This window comes from Microcaecilia unicolor, chromosome 5 (genome assembly GCF_901765095.1).
Source record: "Microcaecilia unicolor chromosome 5, aMicUni1.1, whole genome shotgun sequence".
NCBI classification, from domain to species: domain Eukaryota; kingdom Metazoa; phylum Chordata; class Amphibia; order Gymnophiona; family Siphonopidae; genus Microcaecilia; species Microcaecilia unicolor.
The window spans coordinates 284,843,827-284,864,345 of NC_044035.1; the positions used below are offsets into that span (position 1 = coordinate 284,843,827).

At 46.9% G+C, this 20,519-nt stretch overlaps 1 protein-coding gene across 5 annotated transcripts in view; it reads left to right on the forward strand.

The window, feature by feature from the left end:
* The window catches only part of ARL13B (ADP ribosylation factor like GTPase 13B), a 107,941-nt gene that overhangs the window by 51,605 nt on the left and 35,817 nt on the right, over nt 1-20,519 (forward strand). For all 5 annotated transcript variants that reach the window (XM_030204254.1, XM_030204255.1, XM_030204256.1 and 2 more), the window contains exons 5-6: nt 17,548-17,653; nt 19,996-20,198. In XM_030204254.1, the coding sequence (XP_030060114.1) occupies nt 17,548-17,653; nt 19,996-20,198 (309 nt within the window). The remainder of the gene's footprint in view (nt 1-17,547; nt 17,654-19,995; nt 20,199-20,519) is intronic.

A 20,519-nucleotide genomic window follows, 5' to 3' on the forward strand; every position in this document is an offset into this window, starting at 1 on the left:
GGGAGGGGGCCTGGAACTCGAAGGGAGGGAGGAAGGGGGGCCTGGAACTGGGAGGGACTGGAGGGAGGAGGGGCCTGGAACTCGGAGGGAGGGGGAGTGGGGACAGGGGGAGGGGAGATGGGGAAGAGGGAGGGGGGACGAGGGGGAGGGGGGAATGCACCACCTGTTAAAAAAAAAATTTCAGCACCCCCAATCATTTTGAAAAGTTGGCTTCTATGGTGAGGAGTGTGGGGTGGGAGTGGAGGGGGGGGGTCCTTCCTTTCTTTCTCATAAAGCTATTTTTAGTGTTAAAAGTTGTGGGGCTACTGTTGGGCATGACTTGGGCTGTAGCCTGTCTTATGTGCTGCTCATCTTGCTCTGCCTGCCTCAGTCCTCACTCCACCATGTGCTGCAGTGCTCACTGCCTTGCTCCTCCTCCGGAGCATGATGAGTCATCATCAGCTGATGACCTCATCACCCACGTTGCCCTCCTAGTGGTCAGACTTGGAGCTGGGAGGAGGCTTGAGACAAACCAAGCCTTATTCTGGCTCCAATAGGGTGACAGTAGAGAGAGCCGGAAGGAACCAGCCGTAGCGGCTGCCCAAAAAGTCATAACCCACTACTGTTGGAAAATGCCCACAGGCAGCTAAAAAAAAACCCTGCTCAATTCTGTAGGAAAACTGAGCATATATCCAGGAAAACAACTTGGGTATGATCCCCGCTAGCACGGTTAGGGTGAACCTCTGCGATCCTGCTTAGGAGGTTTGGACTAGGAAAGCAATTCTGATGCTCCTTAATCAGCCATTCCATATCATCAAGCTGATCAATCCATAGACTGGTGGGTTGTGTCCATCTACCAGCAGGTGGAGATAGAGAGCAAACTTTTGCCTCCCTATATGTGGTCATGTGCTGCCGGAAACTCCTCAGTATGTTCTCTATCTCAGCAGGTGGTGGTCACACACAGCAGCAGCTCTGGCTAGGCCTCCAAGCCTAATCCTTAGGTTTTGTTGAGGCCTGGGGTTGAGGGCTCTTTTGAGCAAGTGCAAACCTGGTGGTGCCAGGTCCCTCCTTTTCTCCCCCCTCCCGCTGGCTCCGTTAAAAAAAAAAAAAAAAAAAAATTTAAACGTCCTTAAAGGCGTTTATTTCGACGTTTATTTAAACGTTCATTGCAGCTACTCACTGGGACACCAGTTCGTTACAGCTCGGAGCGGTAAGCAGGTAATTTTTACCTTTTTATAGCGGGCAGGGGGTTCCCCGATTCTTCTCCTCGTGGCATATGGCGTCGGAGGGCGAGGGCGCAAAGGGTCGCTCCCCGGTTCGCTGGAGCGCTTCTAGAGGGGATGTGGGGGTCTTACAGCCTGATTCGCCCTTGTTGGGTGACAGTTTCGTGACCGATGAATGTCCCGGTCCTTCCTCCGGCGTGGCGGTTTTTCCCGCCATAAACGCCCATCCCCCGCTCCTCGCCTCCGCCATGTTGGCCGGCCACGTGGCTCGGACGGCTTCTTCGGGGCCGCCCTTGAGGTTGGAGACATTAATGCCATGAACGCCCTTAATTTGGGCGAGGGCACAAAGCGGCTAAAGTTGAGCGCCGCTCTTCCCGCGCGGCTCCTTCGCGGAGTGTCGCGCCAGACGCCATTTTGGATGCGCAGCATGTTTCTCCCCCGCTCTTGCGAGCGCCGGTTGAGGGTGCGTCTAGGGCTGTTGCCCAGGCTGCGGAAGTGCACAGTCTGGGGGGTTTCTCCCCCGAGTTTGTTTTGCTGCTGCTTCAGGCTTTCCTCATGCACAACGCTGCCCCTGCTCCCTCGTCTGGTAAAGAGGTTGAGGTTCCCAGAGGTAAACGTCCTCGGGTTGATTCTCAGGCCTTGGAGGACTTTGTCTCCTCCGATGTAGATGAGGGCAGCGTGTCTGAGGTCTCCCAACGGTCCTTTGCGGATTCCTTGGAGGAGATGGATCCCCGCTCGGATGGAGCGGATGACCCCTCTGCAGCGCGGCTTTTTAGCCCAGAGGATTTGCCCAACCTGTTGTTACAGGCCATGGACACTTTGAAGATTTCCTCTCCGGAGGACGTCTCTCCCTCAGCCCCTGTTGGCTCTGCCATTATGCTGGGGACGAAGCGCCCGCCTAGAACCTTCCACGTGCATGATGCCATACACACCTTAATTTCGGCTCCATGGGATGTCCCGGAACCGAGCCTTAAAGTGGCTAGGGCTATGTCCCGCCTCTATCCTTTGGCTGTGAGTGAACGTGAGGCCTATCTGTGGCCTACCGTGGATTCTTTAATCACTGCGGTGACTAAGAAAACGGCGTTGCCGGTGGAAGGTGGCACGGCCCTAAAGGACGCCCAAGACAGAAGATTGGAGGCGGCCTTAAGGTCGTCCTTTGAGGCAGCTGCTTTAAGTTTGCAGGCCTCAGTTTGCGGCTCCTATGTGGCCAGGGCGTGCCTGACTATGGTGCAGCGGGCTTCCCCCTCGGATCATTCCTCGAGGGCTGATTGGCCGGCCCTGAAATCGGGCTTAGCCTATTTGGCAGACTTGCTGTATGATGTCTTGAGGGCCTCAGCTAAAGGCATGGCTCAGACAGTCTCTGCGCGGCGGTGGCTATGGCTGAAACATTGGTCTGCTGACCACGCCTCTAAATCCCGCCTGGCTAGATTGCCTTTTAAAGGCAAGCTGCTCTTTGGGGTCGAGCTGGACAAAATCGTGACCGATCTCGGCACGTCTAAGGGCAAGAGATTACCAGAGGTCAGGGCTCGGGCTAGTACTCGTCCCGGTACCTCCAGAGGACGGTTGCAGGAAGCCCGTCGGTACCGCCCGGGCAAGTCGGGCTCCTCTGCCCCTTTTTCCTTCAAGAGGAATTTCTCCCCCAAGCAGCATTCTTTTCGCAGAGACCGCCGTCCCGGAGGTGCTCCCTCCGGTCCTCCCCCAGGGTCTCGTACCCAGTGACGGGGCCTTGGTCCACACCCCAGTGCAGATTGGAGGACGGCTGTCCTCGTTTCTGGGTGAGCGGACCACAGTAACTTCACACGCTTGGGTGCTGGAAGTCATCAGAGACGGCTACAAGCTACAGTTCTGCCGACCCTTAAGAGACGGGTTTGTACTCTCTCCCTGCAAGTCTCCGGTCAAGCTGGCAGTGCAGCAGACCTTGGACAGCCTGATCCGCCTGGGTGCGGTCGTTCCGGTGCCAAAAAATCAGATTGGCGAGGGACGTTACTCCATTTACTTTGTGGTCCCAAAGAAAGGAGGTTCTGTCCGGCCTATCCTCGACCTCAAAGGGGTCAATCGGGCCTTGAAAGTACGGCACTTTCGCATGGAGACTCTCCGCTCTGTTATAGCGGCAGTGAAGGCAGGAGAGGTCTTGCCTTCCTTGGACATCAAGGAAGCGTACCTGCATATTCCCATCTGGCCTCCTCTCCAACGCTTTCTGCGTTTTACAGTCCTGAGACGACACTTCCAGTTCAGAGCCCTCCCTTTTGGGTTGGCTACTGCTCCGCGGACCTTTTCCAAAGTAATGGGGGTCATAGCGGCCTTCCTGCTAAAGGAAGGAGTACAAGTCCATCCTTATCTGGACGACTGGTTGATCCGAGCCCCCTCTTATGAAGAGTGCGGCAAAGCTATGGACCGGGTAGTTGCTCTTTTGGGCTCCCTGGGATGGATCATCAACTGGAAGAAGAGCCAGCTGCGCCCGACTCAGTCCCTGGAGTATCTGGGAGTTCGATTCGACACCCAAGTGGGCAGAGTGTTCCTGCCAGACAATCGGATTGTCAAGCTTCAGGCTCAGGTGGACTAGTTCCTAGTAGCCTCTCCTATTCGGGCTTGGGACTACGTGCAGCTGTTGGGCTCTATGACGGCCACGATGGAAGTAGTGCCCTGGGCCAGGGCTCATATGAGACCACTACAGCTATCTCTGCTGTTGCGCTGGACTCCGATGTCGGAGGATTATGCTGTGCGCCTTCCCTTGGACCCAGCAGTGCGCAAGGCGCTGAGCTGGTGGACGCAGACAGACAAGTTGTCTGCAGGAATGCCTCTGGTGACCCCGGAGTGGATTGTCGTCACGACAGACGCCTCTTTGATGGGCTGGGGAGCCCACTGCTTGGGAAGGACAGCGCAGGGGCTCTGGTCTCCTGCAGAGGCAAGTGGTCTATCAACCTCCTGGAACTCAGAGCCATTCGGTTGGTGTTATTGAAGTTCATCCCGGTACTGGTGTTGAAGCCTGTACGGGTCCTGTCGGACAATGCCACGTCTGTGGCCTATATCAACCGCCAGGGAGGTACCAAGAGCGCCCCTCTAGCCAGGGAGGCTATGAATCTATGCCAGTGGGGGAAGCGAACCTGGAGCAGCTTTCAGCGGCCCCCATTGCCGGAGTCTTGAAGGTCAAGGCGGACTTTCTCAGTCGCATAATTTGGAGCCCGGAGAGCGGCTGCTATCTGCTCAGGCGTTCTTGGACATCACGAAGCGCTGGGGCCAGCCGAGCCTAGATCTGATGGCGTCATCGGCCAATTGCCAAGTGCCGCGCTTTTTCAGCAGAGGACGGGACCCTCGATCCCTGGGAGTAGATGCTCTTCTCCAACAGTGGCCGACACAAGAGCTCCTCTATGTGTTCCCGCCCTGGCCCATGTTGGGCAGGGTGCTAGACCGGGTGGCAAAGCATCCCGGCAGGGTAATCCTGGTGGGTCCGGATTGGCCCAGACGTCCCTGGTATGCGGACTTGATCAGGCTCTCAGTCGACATTCCTCTGCGGCTGTCAGTGGAGCAGGGCCTGTTACATCAGGGTCCCGTGGTGATGGAGGATCCCTCTCCCTTTGGTCTTACGGCCTGGCTATTGAGCGGCAGCGTCTGAGGAAGAAGGGCTTCTCAGACAAGGTCATCGCCACTATGCTAAGAGCGAGGAAGCGCTCTACTTCTACTGCTTACGCCAGGGTTTGGCGTATCTTTGCAGCGTGGTGTGAAGCAGGCTCACTTTCTCCCTTCACTGCTCCAATTTCTTCAGTGTTGGCGTTCCTGCAAGAAGGTCTGGAGAAAGGCCTGTCGCTCAGTTCCCTTAAAGTCCAGGTAGCGGCTCTGGCTTGCTTCAGGGGCTGCCTGAAGGGTGCTTCCCTGGCTTCGCAGCCAGATGTGGTGCGCTTTCTCAAGGGAGTTAATCACCTGCGCCCTCCTCTGCACTCAGTGGTGCCTGCGTGGAATCTCAACCTGGTGCTAAGAGCATTGCAGAAGCCGCCTTTTGAACCCTTGTCAAGGGCATCTCTGAAAGACCTGACGTTGAAAGCAGTCTTTTTGGTGGCTATCACTTCAGCCAGAAGAGTTTCCGAGCTCCAGGCGCTCTCATGTCGAGAGCCTTTTCTGCAGTTCACTGAGGCAGGAGTGACTATTCGCACAGTGCCTTCCTTCCTGCCCAAGATTGTTTCTCGCTTCCATGTGAATCAGCAGCTCTGTCTCCCTTCCTTTCGTAGGGAGGACTACCCAGAGGAGTACTCTGCTCTTAAATATCTGGATGTGAGGCGAGTCATCATCAGATACTTGGAAGTGACCAATGATTTCCGGAAATCGGATCATCTGTTTGTCCTGTTTCCAGGTCCTCGTAAGGGTCTGCAGGCTGCTAAGCCTACAGTGGCAAGATGGGTCAAGGAAGCCATTGCAGCGGCTTATGTGGCCGCAGGGAAGGTGCCGCCTAGCCAGCTGAAGGCTCACTCCGCGAGAGCTCAGGCGGCCTCGATGGCAGAGGTCGGATCCGTCTCCTTGGAAGAGATATGCAAGGCGGCAACTTGGGCTTCGGCTCATACTTTCTCCAAGCATTACCGTTTGACGGTGGCTGCACGGGCGGAGGCCCGGTTTGGAGCTTCAGTGTTGAGGTCAGGGATTTCAATGTCCCGCCCTGGGTGAGTACTGCTTCGGTACATCCCACCAGTCTATGGATTGATCAGCTTGATGATATGGAAGGTAAAATTATGTATAATCATACCTGATAATTTTCTTTCCATTAATCATAGCTGATCAATCCATAGCCCCTCCCAGATATCTGTACTGTTTTTATTCTGATTGCATTTCAGGTGCAAGTTTAGTCTTCAGTTACTTCAGAAAGACTTCGTGTTCAAGTTTTTTCACTTGGATTCTTCAAGAGTTGAGACGAGTTTGTGTTACAGTGAGCTGCTGCATTCCTCTCCCCCCCGTTTTACGGGGCTGGATTGAGACATAAATTCTGCCGGCACTCCCTCCCGCTTCGTGCGGCTGTAGGGCAGCTTTGTACCCTTCCCGCTTCGGCGGTGTTATGGTCAGTCAGCTCCTCCCGCGGTTGCGGTTGCAGGATAAGCCAGATCCCCCCGCATCGGCGGGTGTGGTGTCCCTCCCCCGCTCCGCGGGGATGAGCTGGACGGATTCCCCTCCCCCACTTGTGTGGGGATGAGCTGGGTTATTTCCCCTCCCCCGTTTCGGCGGTGGTGAGCTGGGCAGAGTGTCCCTTCGTGGGTGTAATTCTCTAAGTGCTGAGTCCTGCGGATGGAGCTTTGATATCGACATACTGAGGAGTTTCCGGCAGCACATGACCACATATAGGGAGGCAAAAGTTTGCTCTCTATCTCCACCTGCTGGTAGATGGACACAACCCACCAGTCTATGGATTGATCAGCTATGATTAATGGAAAGAAAATTATCAGGTATGATTATACATAATTTTACCTTATGTTCTCCATCTCCAGCAGGCGGTGGACGGTCTCTCACAATTTCCTGGTTTCATCTTCTGCCTTGCTCCTGTTCTGGGTGTGCCTAATTCAGTTGAACTAGGCGTGTAGGTGGCTCTGGTGCCTACTTTGGATACGCCTGGTGGTGCCAGGTCCCTCCCCCCTCCAGCCGCTTCTCTTCTCCCTCAAGAAAAAAAAATCCTGAAAAAAAGAATACGAGCTCTGTCTCTCAAGGGGAAACAGCAGGTACTTTGCTATTTCGGCTTTTCTAGGTCAGTGTGTATCTTCAGTCCCTGAGCAAAGAAATGGCAGTCTGCTCTTTCGGAGGGTACCCCTTTATGTTTTGTTGGTTTGTTGGGTTTATGTCACGGTTTTGCTTTAGGTTTTTTTTTTTTGTTTGTTTGTATGGCTGCGAAATCTGTAAAGCACTGATCTCACTGTGGAAAGCAGAGAATAGCGTCAGGGCAGCGTGAGGCTTGTTTGTCGGCTCAGGACATGTCAGATTCAGCGTCAAAGATGACCAGGCCGTTGAGTTCCTGCATGGGAGAGGTTTTGACACTCGAGAGACAACTTTCTCTCCCCAGCTCTGTTGCTATGCTAGCAACCACAACCATTTTGGGTCTCCACGGCTCTGTTTCTCCAGGTAAGTCTTCCTTGAATAGGCAGGAATCATTTCTTATTTCTGGGTCTCAGTCTTTCATTCTAGGAATTTTCTCCCCAGAATGTGTTCAACTTGTGCACCAGGCATATTTAATGAAGCAGGCTCACCTAGATACTGCGGCTTTGCATTCTTCTCAGTCTCTGCAGCCAGACTGCTTCTCAAAGAAGAGACATTTGGACTCTGGGTTGGAGCTTAGTGCTTGTTCTTCTCCTTTTCCTACCCCTTCTGAAGGGGGTATTTCTGTGGCTTCTTTGCATTCCATTTTGCCTAAGGAGCTTGAAGAAGGAGAGATTTTTAATGATGAGGTGGACGATCCCACAGCTGTGTTGTGTTTCATAGGGAGGAACTGCCTTCTTGCATCACTAAAATTCTAGCAGTTTTAAATATTTCTTCACCTGATGCTCAGGCAGCTTTTTGCTCTAATCCTAAGATGGCCAGTACAGAGAAGCCTCCAAAATCCTTTCCTGTTCATGAGGCTATGCAGGAGTTGATCTCTGCCCAATGGTCCACTCCGGATGCCAGTCTCAGGGTGGTGAGGGCTAAGTCTCACCTGTACTTTATCTCTCAGGAAGAGTTGGAGAAGTTGAAGTTACCCAGGGTGGATGCCTTGGCTACCCTTCCTGTGGAGGGACGCATAGCTGTTAAGGACATTCAGGGTAGGAAGCTGGAGTCTTCCTTAAAACTGTCTTTCGAGGTGTCATCTCTCTCTCTCTTTTCAAGCAGCTATTTGCAGTTCTTATTCTGCTAGAGCTTGCCTCCAGTTGAATTCAGCAGGTTTTAGATGCCTTTTCTATTTCTGATTCCCAGGCTTCTCTGGAGTTTCCCACTATGGAGATGAGTTTAGCTTTTCTAGCTGACTCTTGAAAGAAAAAAAAAAATCTGTACCAGCACCCTTAGCAGTGTAGAATTGGTAAATGTTAATCAATTTTTTAAACTCTTTTAAACAGTACAAAGACTAAGACACACAAGGAAGTTACATTGTATTACTTACAAACAGGAGGAAATAGTTTTTCACTCAACAAATAGTTAAACTCTGGAATTTGTTGCTAGAGAATGTGGTATCAGTGGTTAGCGTATCTGGGTTAAAAAAAAAAAAGTTTGGACAGTTCCTGAAGGAAAAGTCCATAGTCTGGTATTGAGATTGACATGGGGAAGCAACTGCTTGTCACTGGGACCAGTAGCATGAATCATGCTACTATTTGGGAATCTGTCAGGTAGTTGTGGCATGAATTGGCCACTGTTGTAAGCAGGATACTGGGCTAGGTGGCTATTCTTATTTCTAATGTTCTCCTGTTCTCACCTTCTGCTCTGCTGGACTAAAGCACATGTGCTTCAACTCTCTGTGGCGCACCTTGTGGGATCTCTAAATGTCCAGGTGCTTATCTGAGCACACACTCCCTGTACCCGGGGGAATGGGAGCTGTCATCAGAAGTATTCGACCTAGTGATAAAGATGTGGGGCAACCCGGTGATGGATGTCATGGCGACTTATCAAAATGCCAGAGTTCCTAGGTTCTTCAGCAGAGAAAAAGAGGACAGTTCAGAAGGGATAGATGCTCTTTTTCAACCATGGCTAGTCTGTCTTTCCTCCTTGGCCCATAATAGGGAGGGTCCTTCACAGAATCCTTCGTCATCCAGGTCCAGTAGTTCTGATTGCTCCAGATTGGTCCAGAGACCTTGATATGCAAATCTGGTTCAACTACTAATGGACAAGCCTTTCCATCTTTCACTTTGTCCAAACCTTCTGTTTCGGGGTCCAAACCAGATGGAGGATGCATCCCACTTTGATCTTACAGCCTTTGTCTTGAAAGGTCAAAGTTGAGGAGGAAGGAAGACAAAGTCATTGCCACTCAGCTTCAAGCAAGGAAGAGGTCTGCCTCTTTGGTTTATGCTAGAGTCTGGAAGCTTTTTGAATCTTGTTGTTTGGAAAGGACAGTGGCTCCCTTTCATGCTTCTTTACCTAACAGCTTGGCCTTCTTGCAGGACAGGTTCAAGAAAGGACTTGCCTATAACTCCCTCAGAGTAGCGACTCTGGCTTGTTATCAAGGTCGAAGGTCGAATTCAGTATTCCTCCCTGGCCTTGCATCCTGATATCCCTCCATCCCTCTTGTTCTGAATGGAATCTTAATGTGGTCCTTCCCTTTCTTTGGAGGATGGCCTGTGAGCCTCTTTGAAAGGCTACAATTAACTTGAAAACTGTGTTTTTCATTTGAATAAGTATTTTATTTTTCAGCAAAAGCCAGAGTAATAAACCACATTAATATTGCAAATACATAGTTATGACAACAGCAAAACTTAAACATCTTTTGCCAGTGAGGATACCCGTGTTCAAACTATTTTCCAACCAAATCAATCTAGAATTAACATCCACACTGGGAAACATTGTGCATCACCCCCCCCTCCCTCCCATTTCATCTCAACAAAACTGAGCCCGCATAGAAATCTTTTCTTGTAGTTTATCCCAACCTCCGTTATGTGTCCAAAAACATTCCCTTCTCTGAGCTGTTAACCGCTGTAACAAACGCTGTAGTCTCTCCATCCACATTGTCTGTGTAGGCGTCACAGTGGTCTTCCAGCATGCAGCAATCAAACACTTTGCTGCAGCCAGGTTACAACACTGCAGTCTATCTTCCCACCAATTTAAACTTTTCTCATACAGCCCCAACAAACATACTTGCGGAGATTGAGGGAATTCCAACTGAATCATAGCTGAGATAGCACCAGTAACCTCCGACCAAAAAGAGGATATTAAATCACACTCCCACCACACATGCAAAAAAGTACCTCTACTACTCATACATCTCCAACACATATCAGATGCCTGGGGAAACATCTTCTGAATACGTTCAGGTGTATAATACCGCCTAGAAGGCATCCCAGCAGCAAAGACCTTTAGTCTCATCAGGCTTTATTGATTCTTACCTTCAGAGAGCTCAAATTTCAGCAGTTACATCGTCGGTGAGCGGTTCGCTGGTTCAGCCCGGGACAGGAGACCTAGGGCTGAACCCTGAACTGGAAGTCTCCCTGAGCCCTGACAGAAGGGCCCCTCCCCCACAGCCTGTGGGAAGCAGCTCTCCGTTGGCAGCGTCCTCAGCCCTGAATACCGAAGTGCTTCAGGGCGGACATGGACGGGAAGCAGTTGTAGCCTTAACAGAGAAGATAGGAGTTTTTACAACTAGCTCCCTGATGTCCCACATGCAGGAGGAGACGAGAGAGACATGTTTCACAGGAAGAGAGTGAGGCTTTAGCATTTGCAAAACTTTTTCAAAAACCACAAGAAGTGACTTTAGATAATCTGTGGCTGTTAATTGCAGAAATGGGGAAGACTTTATGCCCCCAAATGAGAAAAATATCCAATGAAGTTGCGGTGTTAGATGGGAAATTAAAAAAAATAGAAAATGAGGTGAAAGCTGTTAAAGAAGACATGGTGAAACAGGAAAAAGTCTCCTCAGAGTCACAGACTTTGCAATCAACAATGCTTAAAGATTTGATCAATTTGAGGAGAAAATCAGAAATGTTGGAGAACACCTCTAGAAGTAATAATCTCCGTTTTATTAATTTCCCCCCGACAACCTTTAATTTCACCTAGAGAAATGTTAAAATATTACTTTAAAGAAATATTAGAAATAGAAGACAAAGATATACCACCCTTTTCACAGGTCTTTTATATTCCTGTGAGGGTTTTGGACAATCAACAAAGGAATAATATTCAAAATGATCAACCACTTGATGTTTCAGCTTTGCTCGAAATGTCAGATACAGAGCAAATAACAGCTACTACTTTGTTGGCTACAGTAGCGTTACCCTCTGACAAGATCTGGATTTAAAAAAAATTCTTTCAGAAGAAAGATAAAATTTTTGTGGTTTGCAAACTCGTGTTTTTCCAGATCTAGCGAGGGAAACGCAAAGGCGACGGAAAAATTTTTTGCAAATGAAACAGGAGGTACTCCAAATGGGAGCAACATTTTATCTTAAATACCCATGCAAATGTTTAATTTCCTACCAGTCAGTGAAATATGTATATTTTGATCCTGACCAATTGTCCTCCTTTATAACAGCTAGAAGAGCTCTTATATAAGAAAAAACCGAATAGAAACCTGTCTGAAACTCAATTTGATGTAAAGATTATTTTCCTTTCTCTCCTTTATAGGACTATTGGACTCTGGTAGTGGACTTATATGAAACTATAGAATTATTTAATCTGTGTACAAATAATTTCCCTTAGAATTATTACCATAGTGGAATTTTTCTTTTGCAAGTGATATGCTTGTATAAAATGTATAATAATAAAGAGTTTTAAACAAAAAAAATAATACCGCCTAGAAGGAACTTTATAAGCATTCTCTTGCACGAGGACACACACAGAGGTTCGGCGCACTCCACAACATATCTTTTCCACTCTGAGACAGTAATGTTAGATCCCAAATCATGCTCCCAAGCAAGCATAAACTTATGTTTTGACCACTCCCAACCCCTCATAAATTTGTAGAGCACTGATATAGGCCTGGGAGTCTTTTTCAACAGAAGCCAGAGATTCTCCAAATATTCCCCCTTACTAGGGTCCTCCCACATTCAGCCCTGTTGCATTACAAAATGTCTGAGTTGCATATATGGCAAAAAAATCCCCCTTTTGGAGGCCATATTTATCCTGAAGATGTTCAAAAAAGGCCAGGACTCCCCCGATAAAGGCATCTGGAAACCGAGTCAGCCCCAGAGTGGCCCAACGCTTAAATACACTTCCCCGATAACCTGCAATAAATTTGGCCTCCCAACTGATAACCACTAAGGTGGAGATCCGATTCAGCTGGCCCCATCTCCCCTTTCTGAGAAGTTCCGAGAGAAGAGGACATTTCTCTGGTAAGTGAACGCTATTTTGCTTTGTGCTTTGAGAACTTAAAGATTGGGGTTTAAAGGAGGAATTGCAGGTTAGTGTTAGGCAAAATAAAAATATAAAAGCAAATTTTATCAACTAATCTCCATAGTCTTTTCCACTTAGTTTTAAAAACTTTGTACCACAGCATTAACAGATAGAATCTAGCAGTCACTGCAGGATCAAGTTTAGTATTAAGGGGGAATAAAAAGAGAGAGAGAGAGGGAAAAGCAAGCAGGACCTAGTTTAGTATTAAGGGGGGAATAAAAAGAGAGAGAGAGAGAGAAAAGCAAGCATCATTAACTGGTTGCCATGGAGCGGCATAATCGAACGGCGCCAGCCATCTCCGAGGATGGTGCTGCAAAGGGGCGGAGCCAACCTTATTTTCGAAAAAGATGGCCGGTCATCTTTTTTTTCAATAATACAGTTGGGGCCGCCCAAATGTCAGAGATGGCCAGGTTTGAGATGGGCGGCCTCGGCTTTTGCCCATAATGGAAACCAAAGCCGGCCATCTCAAACCCGGCCAAATCCAAGGCATTTGGTCATGGGAGGGGCCAGGATGCGTAGTGCATTGGCCCTCCTCGCATGCCAGGACACCAACCGGGCACCCTAGGGGGCACTTCTAAAAAGTAAAAAAATTAAAATAGCTCCCAGGTGCATAGCTCCCTTACCTTGGGTTCTGAGCCCCCAACTCCCCCCCCCCCAAAAAAAAAAAACCCCCACTCCCCACAACTATACACCACTACCATAGCCCTAAGGGGTAAAGGGGGGCACCTACATGTGGGTACAGTGAGTTTTGGAGGGCTCTCATTTACCACCACAAGTGTAACAGGTAGGGGGGAAGGGCCTGGGTCCGCCTACCTGAAGTCCACTGCACCCACTAAAACTGCTCCAGGGACCTGTACACTGCTGCAATGGACCTGAGTATGACATTTGAGGCTGGCAAAAAAAGTTTTTAAAGTTGTTTTTTTGAGGGTGGAATGGGGTTTGTGACCACTGGGGGAGTCAGGGGAGGTGATCCCCGATTCCCTCCGGTGGTCATCTGGTCAGTTTGGGCACTTTTTTGGGACTTGGACCTGAAAAAAAAGGGACCAAGTAAAGGCTGCCAAATGCTCGTCAGGGCCGGCTTTCCTTTTTCCATTATCGGGCGAAGCCGGCTATCTCAACGCACGCCCCCGTCCTGCCTTTGCTACCGTGCCGACACGCCCCCTTGAACTTTCGCCGGCCCCGCGACGGAACGAAGTTGAAGCCGCCCAAAATAGGCTTTCGATTATACCGATTTGGCCGGCTTCAGGAGATGGCCGGCCATCTCCCGATTTGTGTCGGAAGATGGACGGCGATCTCCTTCGAAAATAAGCTGGATAGTGTACAAACCCTTTTCCCATAGTTTTAAACTGAAATTTTCTCTAGAAATAGGCATTTTCCCCATAGTTTTAAACTGAAACCTTTTCTAGTGGTAGAAACTAAACAGCCAAAAACTCTTGTTCTAAAAGGCAGTTATTTTCTGTTCCTTGGCTGCTGGAGAGGTTGCTCATCCAGCGACCTCAATTAAGTGTTAATTAAGGTGTGGGGAAGTAGAATACTTGCATAGGTTGCTGTCAGCTTCAAAGAGTCTGTTTAAAAAAGGCCCCTTAGATTCAAAACTATATAAAGAGGAAAGGTCCCACTGAACTTTCTTTCTGAGAAGTTCCGAGAGAAGAGGGCATTTCTCTGGTAAGTGAACGCTATTTTGCTTTGTGCTTTGAGAACTTAAAGATTAGGGTTTAAAGGAGAAATTGCAGGTTAGTGTTAGGCAAAATAAAAATATAAAAAGCAAATTTGATCAACTATCTCCATAGTCTTTTCCACTTAGTTTTAAAAACTTTGTACCACAGCATTAACAGAATCTAGCAGGCACTGCAGGATCTAGTTTAGTCTTCTCACCCACTCCTAGGACAACTCTTCATTTATAGTCAGTTATTGTAATTAGGGTAACAAGCAAGGAGTGCTGTTACAGAGTTTTAAATACATTTCATTATCATCTAAGAAGGAAACACTAAATAAATCATACAATATACTATATAGGGGCTCATTTTCAAAGCACTTAGCCTTCCAAAGTTCCATAGGTTTCTATGAAACTTTGGAAGGCTAAGTGCTTTGAAAATATGCCAAACTAAAAGACACTTTTATATTAGGCTAATATCCCTCATGCTGTAGCAAGTTTTAAATTATTGAAAAACTCAAAAACACTAAGATGGAGTCAGCAGTCCATCAGCGAGAGGGGTGCTATCCAGTCGGACCGCCCGCGAAGCTTCTTCCGGTTGGTGGAGGCTGCCGCGGACGTCACCCAGTCGTGAGAACAATCAGCCTGCTGTCCTCGGAGAACACCTGCTACAGGTATGTATCATTCACTATATGCCTGATGCAAAGAGCTCCTAGCTGTCAGAGAACGTGTCCGTTCTCTTGAGGCCAGAGTAGCAGACTTGGTGGAGCTGAGGGAGACAGAGAGGTACATAGAGGAAACCTACCTCCAGTCTGGTAGCCCCTGTGCTACCTTGGAGGAGGGAGGTCTCCTAGAAGGAGAGCATCACCCTGGTGAAGTAGGAAGTATTCCTGTAGCCAGGACCTGGCCACCAGGGGATGTACTATCCTCTCGCACCGAGGATATGTCTCTAAGTGCTGCCCGGGAGGGAAAGGTTAGGACAGCTGTTGTAGTTGGTGATTCGATCATTAGGCATATAGATAGCGATTTGATCATTAGGCATATAGATAGCTGGGTGACTGGTGGACGTGAGGATCACCTGGTGACTTGCCTGCCTGGTGCGAAGGTGGCGAACCTCACGCGTCACCTAGATAGGAGTTTAGATAGTGCTGGGGAGGAGCCGGCTGTCTTGGTACATGTGGGCACCAATGACATAGGAAAATGTGGGAGAGAGGTTCTGGAAGCCAAATTTAGGCTCTTAGGTAGAAAGCTCAAGTCCAGATCCTCTAGGGTAATGTTTTCTGAAATGCTACCCATTGCACGCGCAGGGCCCAAGAGACAGGTAGAGCTCCGCAGTCTCAATGCTTGGATGAGACGATGGTGCAGGGAAGAGGGTTTTAGATTTGTTAGGAACTGGGCAACATTCTGGGGAAGGGGGAGCCTATTCTGAAAGGATGGGCTCCACCTTAACCAGGGTGGGACCAGGCTGCTGGCGTCGGCATTTAAAAAGGAGATAGATCAGCTTTTAAACTAGAAACGGGGGGAGGGGGTGGGGGGCGACAGTCGCTCAAAAGCACATGGTTCAGGATACGGTATCTTTCAAAGATATCACCAAAACAGGGAAGATAGGGTATCCTGATTAGTGAGGTTGCAAAAGAGACTGTAGTAGATCAGGTGTCCTTAAATAAACATAAAAATCAGACAAAAGATTGCAAATTAATACTGTCAAGTACTAAGCATGATGTAAATAGGAACAAAAAAACATAGTTTTTCTGTTTCAGGGATGTCTTTGAATCTGAGATTGCACCTCCGGGATCTATTCTCCAAATCCTCTAACTGATCTTTTAATACTTGAATCTCCTCAGTATCCTTAGAACATGATCCTTTAAGAGTCTGGAGTTCCTCCCGAGTCGAGTCCACCGACTCCTCTAAAGTAGCTACCCGGGTTCCCAACTCACAAATTTCCGTTTTATGTCCTTTAAAGTCTGAACATTTCACCGAACACTACCCATATCAGCTCGTATCTCCTTGAGCCAAGTCACCATTTCAACTTCAGTAACCTCCATTTGCTCTGCGTTCCCCTGCACATGCTCTTCGTCTTCCTCAGACTCAGACTGCACTGGCGCCATATTTATGCTCGCCTACGCTTTGCGCTCCTTGCGCGGTCTCAGCTTTTCTTGCTGGCGCGTTATAAAACGGAACTTTTCTAAGCTCCTGCGGGGTGGCATTACCGTTTTCTCTAGTAGATGGTGAGAAAACAAAATTCTTTTGGGGGCTAAAATAAGAGAATCGCATAGAAATTAAGCAAGCCCCATTGGAGCTAACAACTTATGCTGCCATTCCAAAGAGTGATGTCACTTCCTCCTGAAAACTGTATTTTTCATGGTGAATACTTTTGCTCGGTGGGTTTCTGAACTTTTGACACTCTATTTAGGATTCTTTCCTTCGTTTTGCTGAAGCTGGCGTCTCCATTCTTACTGTTCCTTCTTTCTCCTAAGATGGTTTCTTCTTTTCACATCATCAGCCCTTGTTTCTCCCATCTTTCACAAAGGAAGACTCTGGAAAGGACTTTGATTTATTGCATTTACTTGATATCCACCTGGTGCATCTTCAGAACCTTCAGGTCACCAATGTGTTGCACCGTTCTGACCACCTTTTTGTGCTGTTTGCAGGATGAAATCAAGGGAACGCGGTCTCCAAGCCGACCATTGCTCATTAGATTCAAGAATCCATTACATTAGCTTGTGTTCTTTTGGGAGAAACAACCCTCCCAATTTCTCTCAGGGCTCTTTAAATGTCTTGGACTTGAGTCTAAGATGTACACTCTCGAAGAAATATGTAGATCAGCTGCATGGTCCTTTTTGTATACTTTTTCCAAGCACTATTGCTTGGACTTTCAGTGCGGTCGGATGCAACTTTTGGGGTATTGGTTCTTTCAGCAGCTGTTGTTGCTTCCCGCCCTACCTGAGGACTGTTTTGCTCAGAGTAAGTCTCTGGGTTCATCTGCTGATGATAAAGAAGGAAAATTGTCATACCTGACAATTTTCTTTACTTTAGTCATAGCAGATGAATCCAGAACCCCACCCTCTTATTTTCTCTTTTTCTCTCTTTGTGTGGGAAATATAATGCTTATTTCATTTGTTTTCTTGTTTAGGTTCGGTACATTGTTGTTGTTGGTTCTGATTCATATAATTTTCAGTTCTGTGAGGAAGGAGAAATGTTATGATTTTCTTCTGCTGTGTCATGAGACATATTGGCTGAGTAAGGAGCATCCTGTCCTATAAGACAGAGTTTAGTTCTGTTGTCCTCAATCTCCACCTGGTGGTAGATGGTCAAAACCCACAAGTCTCTGAATTCATTTGCTGTGACTAAAGGAAAGAAAATTATCAGGTAAGACATAATTTTTCTGTCACTTTCCTATGGTTTTTATGTGTGTGTGTGTGTGTGTGTGTGTATATATATATGTGTGTATATATATATAGATATAGATACACACACATACACACACACTATATACTGTTATATATATATGAAAAACTTAAATAAAATGTTTGAAAGTGAAATGAAGCTAGTCCATTAAAAAGGTATCACTGGTAATTTTTGTTTGACCTTTAGTGGACTTAACACAGCAACTATGTCCTCCATGTTACTGAATCTTCTGTTTATTTAACATTATTGTTTACTTAGGCTGGCAAATAAACAGGACAGGGAAGGGGCTTTAGCAGAAGCGGATGTTATTGAGTATCTTTCCCTGGAGAAGCTTGTGAATGAGAACAAGTGCTTATGTCAAATTGTGAGTATTTTCTACTTGCATAGATCAATTATGGTTACTTACACAGCATTCATAATTCTAGTTATATAAACGATCTCTAGTCGCTTGTCCATAAAAGATGTAAAGCCAATGGATTGTCACCATCTTTTTGTTTGCATTTTATTTCTGCAAGAGGACTTCATGGACAAATGAATGCTTACCACTAGTAAATTTGTAGAGGTGGTCTGGGCCTATGGAATAAACTTCCTGGAAATATTCAGATGTTAACATCTCTTACTGAATTTAAGAGAAGGTTGAAACTCATTTGTTTGTTCAAGCTTTTATGGAATAAGAGGGTTTTGGGCTTGTTTGATGATGCTGTTATATTGAATTCTGTAGAGAAAGGTGAATTTATTTTAGTTTTGTTTTTCGATTTAGATTTGATATGACATGTAATATATTATTATTTCTATGTTTTAGGTTTTAGATTTGATTTATGATTTGTAATATGTTATTATTTTGTTTTTTTATGTTTAATGTTTTTTATTATTTGTGTTTCTTGTTTCTCGGGTAGTTAATAGGCGGATAATAAATTAAATAAATAAGTAGACGGGAAGGGATTTTGGCTTTCGCTCATACCTTTTCAGTATTAGGGCAAGGTGAATTACATTTATGCACAGTAGATATTTCCCTGTCCCTGGAGATCTTAAAATCTAAATGAACAATGCTCAGCTGGTGGTGGGTACTGGAATTGAATGTCTGGGCTTTATGCAGGCTCTGGCCACAGCTAGAATGCAGCCAGCCTGATCAGATATTCAGCCTACTGCATGGTTAGTGGGCTGAATATCATGTTGGCTACAAATGGTCAACTGTCCTTCCCAACCCCATCCCCAAAAGATGGTGGTGCCCACATTCCATCCTCCCTCTCACCTACTGCCACCCCTCACCTCCAAAGAAGGTCACCACCTCCTCCCAAACACCCAATCCCTCCCTTCCTCCAAACAGGATTTCTAGTACCAGAAGACTGCCAATAGAGGTTGGCAGCCTTTTTGGTGGAGGAGATGTGATAAGCAGGAGCGAGCTCCTCTGGCTTCTGGACCACCAGGAATTTGAAAGGTAGGCTTGGGGAGCCTACCGGAGAAGAGGGGATGGGAGTAGGTGGCAATCCTGTTCGAGGGGTGTGGGTCAGATGGAAGAGGACCCCACAAGCACTTCAGGCAGATACCCTGAAGTTATTTGGGTGCCAGCCAGTATTCAGTGCTGACAACCTTCCTAGCTTACTGGACAAAGTTAGGATTGCTGTTTATGCAACTGCACTTGCCCAGTTAGTTATGCAGGCACCGACACTGACTGGTGCCTGCATACTTCCTGGCTTCGCCCTTACTCCGGCCTCAGAATGCCTTTCCACCATCACTTTCTGCAGAGCCTCTCCTGCCTGCTTAAACCACACTGAATATTGGCCCCTAGGATGGTAGAGGATTCAGTGACATGCCTAAAGTCTCAGCCCACAGCCCTCCTGCTCCACTTGACACCAGGAGTCTGTAGTATTCTATCTTTTAACAGTTTCATCTTAATTGTCAGTAATAATTTGTTAATGGGGCACTTATTTATTTATTTATTTTAGATATTTTTAGCTTCCCCATCCACAATTCTATGCGGATTAGAAACTAACCCAAAATGTACTCAATTTACATTATACATCACACAACAAACCATAACAATAACTCCCTCCCTCACTTGTCCCCTAATAAAACACTGCCCATAAAACCCTTGTTGCCCAGTATTTACAAAGAGTTGATACCCCAGCACCCAATGTACTGGAAAGCTAAACCAAACAAGCATATTTCACTAATTTCCAGACAGACATCTTATCACGCTGTAGTCTAATGACATGCATGCCACATCATCGACCCAGACACTGAAGAAGTTTGATTCTGGTTCTGTGCCAAATGGTACTGCTGATATCGGGACAGGGTAGATTTTTTTTTTTAATGTTTATAAACAGCCTTGCAAGTAATTTAAGGCTATTTAACAAACATAATCACATATAAACAATATATATTAATAAAATATATCGAAGGAAAGCATGCAATATGTGTAACATGGTGCTCTATTATTATCCTTTATTATAGATTATGATGATATAAGAATATGCTTTCATCTCATGCTGCTTAAAGAAGACACAGGGAGGGAACAGTGGTCTGGGAACTAGACAGGAATATATTTTTATCTAATATTTAATCTAGCAACCTTTGTCTCCTCTATTTTGATCAGGTTTGGTGCTGCCAGTGGAATTGTAGTAATTAGTCTTCTATGGGGATTATTCAATTTCACATGGCCCCCTTTGGCCACTATAAAGTTTTGACTCTTCTCTGTTCTCCTAGGAGCCTTGTTCTGCAGTAATAGGCTATGGGAAAAAGTTTGACAAATCCATTAGAAAAGGTCTTGGCTGGCTGCTGCAAATCATAGCAAAGGATTTTGATGCCATAAATGAACGTATTCAGAAAGACACTGCAGAACAAAGAGCACAAGAGGAACAAGAGAAACAAGAGCGAGCAGCACGTGTGAGGAAGCTCCGAGAAGAAAGGTTGTATACAATCAGTTATTCCTTGTATTAATAAAGCACTCTGAAGGGACCCCAGATTTTATGTATTGCTTGGACAGGAACACTGTTAGCTATGTATTTCTGCCAGTACCGTTCGAGGATGCATTAAGGACCTGATTTACTAAGCTTTCCTCTCGTTTGCATGCAGAATGGGGAAAAAAACCCATCCTTAGGAAATGAGGCTTAAAGTAGCTATAGTATACCTCAAGAGATTCCCACCCCCCCCCCCCTCTCCCCACAAAAAAAAAAAAAAAACTTCAGTGCAGACAGCAGTGGGGTGGGAAGAAGATCTCAGATGTTGGC